General features: G+C 38.0%; 1 protein-coding gene across 2 annotated transcripts; it reads left to right on the forward strand.

The window, feature by feature from the left end:
- The first annotated feature begins 418 nt into the window (after positions 1-418).
- them4 (thioesterase superfamily member 4) lies at positions 419-4,618 on the forward strand. 2 transcript variants are annotated; one of them, XM_085177937.1, is made up of 6 exons: positions 419-870; positions 2,514-2,706; positions 2,815-2,977; positions 3,210-3,320; positions 3,833-3,957; positions 4,090-4,618. In XM_085177937.1, exons 1-6 carry the CDS (start codon positions 745-747, stop codon positions 4,131-4,133), a joined length of 762 nt encoding a protein of 253 aa, XP_085034063.1. In that variant the 5' UTR covers positions 419-744; the 3' UTR covers positions 4,134-4,618. The 2 variants fall into 2 exon arrangements, with proteins under 2 accessions (XP_085034063.1, XP_085034064.1); XM_085177938.1 differs by having other exon boundaries at positions 422-858.
- The last annotated feature ends 746 nt before the right edge of the window (positions 4,619-5,364 follow it).

Consider the following 5,364-nt stretch of genomic DNA (forward strand, 5'->3'; position numbering starts at 1 on the left):
CTTTATATGTGCTATACCAGAAATAAGTTCCAAATATTGCAACATGCGTAAGTAAAGAAAGTTATATTTCTAATAAAATAAATGTTACGCACTTTAATCTCTAATCTTTATGAGTAAAATAACTACAGAAAAATAATAATATATAATAATAACTATAAATTTTTTTATTGTCTAATCCCATGTGACCTAACTAAGTCTCTCTTATAAATGATTATTTCTCAAACTATTCACTTGTTTTCCACAAATGTGTAAACTTTTTTTTTTTTTTTTTTTTTAGCTTAATCACTATTAAACTTAAACTTAATCAACCATGAAAATCTGCCTTTTTGTCTCGGTAAAGTTAGAAAAAATAATGGTGGTTACCACGGGAACAGAAAAAAAGTTCTATTTGACACCCAATCATATTGGAATCTGTACGGCACGTGACTCTACCCAAACGACGCCACGGCAGAACTCCCTCACCCCGGAAGTTTACAGCCTGATCTTGACAAATGAAAGTCACCGGCGGCAGTGACACCCGCCATAGGACGTATTCCTATTCTGTGAGGCAGCAGAACATAAACACGAGTCAAAGATGGTTAAGTCACTTTTATTTTTAAAGCAGACCCGTGTTTACTGTAGCGACCGTAGTATGTTTGGGCGCTAACTGACGAAAGCATTTGCCAGCTAGCTCTCAACGACCAGTTACAGGATCATTTATCTACCCCAGAATATAGAAGATATCACCGCGGTGACAGTTTACAGATGGCAAGGAGACTGGGTCGAATATTCAGGGGCTTTCAGAGCCTCGGTTCACTCGCATTCATGAAGTCTGAACTCAGCAACCTCCCTGCCAGCGTTTCATTGAAGAGTATGGTGGTAGGTAGATCGGTGAGCCGTATTTTATGAAAGACTTTTTCATGCTGTATGTGAGTTGTTTGCCGTGTCATGTTCTCCTCACTCCTGCCAGATGTTTCTCCAGTGTTGTGACTGTACTATCCCACAGCTAAACAAAGTCAAAGCACATCACAGCTAAAAAAAACAAAACAAAACACATGGCCAGCGTGAGAGTTTGTTAGCTTGTCGCAAAAACAACAACAACAAACGAGCACATTTATATAAGATGACTATAACGTAGTGATTACAACTTAAAATAGCAGGCCATGTCACTACAACACGACCACAGAGGTCAACATCATCACAGATAACATAAGAAACACTTTATCGAAGAGTTGGAAAATGATTTTGTTAGCACAATTAAAAATGAAGTTCATTCAGTTTTTTTTTTCATTTTGTGTTCTGCTTTTGTGTTCTGTGTTTTTGCCCTCCATCTCCCCTATATAATGTTTTAAGAAAAACAATAAAAAGAAAGTGAAAAATGAAGTTCATCATGATGATGAAACATGTAAACAGTAACAAATAATAGGGTTATAGCTAAATATAATAACATACAACCATGTGAAGAAGAAGGTTTTCCGTACTTCTTCCTGTTAAAAAGTACTACTAAAATCTACATCCTGACTGTTTCCATAGGAATTAGGTATTCGAGTTTATATGAGTTAGAATTTATAAGATCATAATAACCTCCACATTTACATCAAGAAAATTATCCTGTTCTAACTCTTAACTCTTTGTGCTAACAACTAGTTGGCAATAAGGTCATTTACAATAGCAGAATGTCTCTATGCATGCAAGTGTACATATGCACCTCAAACACACAGGCATACAAACAGAATTAGGAGGGTAAGTATCAGTCAACTTCTCCTAATGGAAGTAAGACAACAGATTTATTAGATTTTAAATTATCAGCAATTCCTAAGATCTTTATAAAGGCAGACATTTTGGCATTTTGCTGGTGTGGAGTATCCAGTCTTCCTAGGAGTTGACATCACAACAAATTCTCCCCAAGGTCAGATTGTGCAATGCTCAGAGAAATTGCAACATCTCAGACTCTACAGGCTTCAGTTATAATGATAAATATTAAAGGAAAGTACCACCTGAACAAACATATCAGGAAAAATGTCCCTTTGACAGAAGAGACCAAAGTGGAGGTGTTTGGTAAAAACGAAACAGAGCATATGAATACAAACACCTCAAACCCACAGTGGTGGAGCGGTGATGATTTGGGCTTGCTTTTCAGCCACAGGAGCTGGGTACCTTGCAGTACCCGTATTAACAATTCAAATGTGAGGACATTTGTCTGACAGCAAAAGTGGAGCTGACATTGAGTCATGCAACAGGACAATAATTTCAAACACAACAACAGTAAATCTACAACAGAATGGCTGAAAAGGAAAAGAATCAAGGCGCTGCATTGGCTTGCCAATATCAAATATAATAAATATAATATCCAATATCAAAATATAGCTATATTAATACTTTTCGCTCATTTGGAAAATGTTTTCATGACCCCCGTTGACTTAATAGAACCGCAAATATTAAAGCAGCATCCATATGGTATCTATATGAGACATCCACACTTTGTCATTACCCTTTCACAACTAACAGACATTGTAATTCATTTCTCTGTTTAGCGAGCACTTCCATCGCTCTTTTCATACAACCCCCGGGACTTCAGCCTTCCTAACTCCTCATGGGGCACAGAAATGAGGCAGCTGTATGAACATTATAACAGCCAATGTGAGGCGGTGACAGATGGAGGAGAGGAACAGAGTGGACTATGGAACAGACTGCCAAGCTACAATCGTTCTCTGAAGTATGCTGCAGGTAAATATACGACCAAAAAGTTTATCTGAAATAAGAACAAAAGAATTTCCAAAAGCTCCAAAAGCTTAACGTGGCTGCTGAATGTTCCCTTGTGGTCTTTCCCATCAGGTGGAGTATACCTTAGCAAGATAATCCAGGCAAAAGCTCGTCTTTTCACCCGCAACATCAGAGACCCGGGGGCAGCATTTGAGTATGTTATCTTTGCTAACAAAAAGGAGCAAAGGTGTGTGTGCATTTTGCAGGCTGGACACCTTCTGGAGGGACCACCAGGGTGAGATAACATACTCCTGTCCAAGCTTATCGAAGTCTGTGCTTTTCACGTTGTTATACTCCATTCTCTTTGTCATCCTCTCAGCCAGCAGCTTTCCAGTAAACCCAAAGTGGCAGAAATAAATTGGAAAAAATAAAGGAAGACTTGTGAATTTTTAGCTAGACTTAACTCTAAATGTTCCGTCAAATCTCATAAGTTTTACTGTCTCATGTACCAATGTCTGTGCTTCCAGAAATGTCCACGGGGGGGCGATAGCCACTATGATTGATACCGTGACAGGAACTCATGCTTGTGTGCATTCTGGACCTGTTATGACTGCCAACCTCAACATCAACTACCGCAGGTACAAGAACAAAAATCAGCAAATTGTACATGATAAAAATATTTATTGAACATGTAGCACACCTTACAGAAATATGAGGATTAAACTGTTTAGTATATTAAAGGAAAAAAAAAAAGTTAGATGTTTTCATGTGTGTTGTCCTGCTTGTTAACATGGAGCATATTTAGCTGCTGGGCAGGGTTTATGGAAGTATCACTGAGGCGGTCATGCAGAAGTCATGAAGGTTTCTCCCTGCTCCAAGTCAGTATAATGAAGATCGACTCTGAATGATGTCACATAGATAATTCATTGTGGAAATTAAATATGCAGCATCGGTATCACAGAGTCAGCCCAAACGGTTCACTTTCTTTGGTCAAGCACGGACCAACAGACATTTGCTCGACTGCCCGGTTGTTCTGTTTAACACATAGCAAAATATGAATAATTACACATATAATTAACACAAAGTAACACCTCTTAGTGCATTACTTTGATCATTTACTGTCAGTTTGATCATTTTGTCTTGTTCCAAGTCCCATCCCGCTGGGAAGTACAGTGTTGATCGAATCCTCTCTGGATAAGAAGGAAGGCAGGAAAACATTAGTTTCGTGTAAAGTGACCAGTGCTGACGGCGCCAGATTGCACACAGAAGCAACAGGTAAAGCAACAGGTTTTCCCCCTCCCACACACACACACACACACACACACACATACAAAATCTCAGATGGACATGTTACTGTGAAAGCTGCTGGTAAGTGACACGTCTGCTTGTCTGTTTTCTTCTCTGCAGCACTGTTTGTGTCAATCGGCGTCAGCCAACTAATGAAAGGATGACACAAACACGCCAGCCATCTATGAAGAAGGAGACTTCAGAAACAGTGTGCATTTTTTTTGTTTTGTCTAAGTGGGCCATTAGTTTTTCTTTTAAATTAAAAGAATGTACATATTTTCTAGGCGATAGAAGGAAACTCTTATATTAAATAAAAAAGTTAACCTTCTATTTATACTACTAATATGTTGCATTTGATTTAATACTGATTTGATGACTGCCGATGCTTCACGTTACTAACTCATGAACAAATTTACTGAACTAATTCAGAAGTATTGATGGTATTGATGCAGTATTGATGGTTTTAATTAAGACTGCTGTATTTGAGAACAACGTTATTGATTTAAATGTACTGTTCATTTATTTATCATTTTATTTTCTCCAAAAAAGCCTTTTCTATTGGTATTGTGTTGCTCATGCAGGTGGTGTGTTTGCCAGAGTTAAATAATCTGCAGTGAAAAATAAAACGGTTTTTGGGGATACTTTGAAACTGATGATCTTTACATTTGAGTAGATACCGTCAGACTTAATCCTGAAATAATTCTGTGGTAATCTGCTGAACTTAATGATATTTATAAATGTTGACAGGTTTAATTAAGGGATACTGAAATATATTTGATACAACATAAGCTTACTACTTTTTGTAAGTAAATCACACAACTGAAGGACGAATGGGTTCTAAATTTATTCTTGAAGTTTTGTGCCCCTTACATCACAAATGTTACACAGTTTTGTTTTTCATGTGTGGGTTGTAAACTGTTACCCCAACCGTGGTGGTGGTTGTGGTTTTATTTGAATGTGGGGTGTGAATTTGCATGCCATGAGAAATTATGACATACAATGAAGGCACGAGGACTTCAAACCCAAAATCGTCATGACAACTGGCTGTTTTTTACATGAGCTGGTTATTCTCGTTCACTCTGACACTTTGAACGCGTTTCTACATTCAGAAACGGCTGACGGATGCCGCAGTATGCCATAATAAGTAACACAGTCCACATCACAGAGATCAGTGCTGCTCTAGCAGCCACTGCAGACCACAGTTCTACAAAACATGACACCTGAGAGTATGTAGAGTACTGTTTTTGATTAAACACATACTGTACTGACTATAGGTTGAGGACAACATACCTCCCGAATAGGCTAGCATCTTGTAACTGAGGAGCAATTAGAAAATGACTCCAAAACATAAAAATACTATATGTGGGGTTCGTTTTTTTAGGGAGGTAACAGGTT

This window comes from Neolamprologus multifasciatus, chromosome 11, assembly GCF_963576455.1.
Source record: "Neolamprologus multifasciatus chromosome 11, fNeoMul1.2, whole genome shotgun sequence".
NCBI classification, from domain to species: domain Eukaryota; kingdom Metazoa; phylum Chordata; class Actinopteri; order Cichliformes; family Cichlidae; genus Neolamprologus; species Neolamprologus multifasciatus.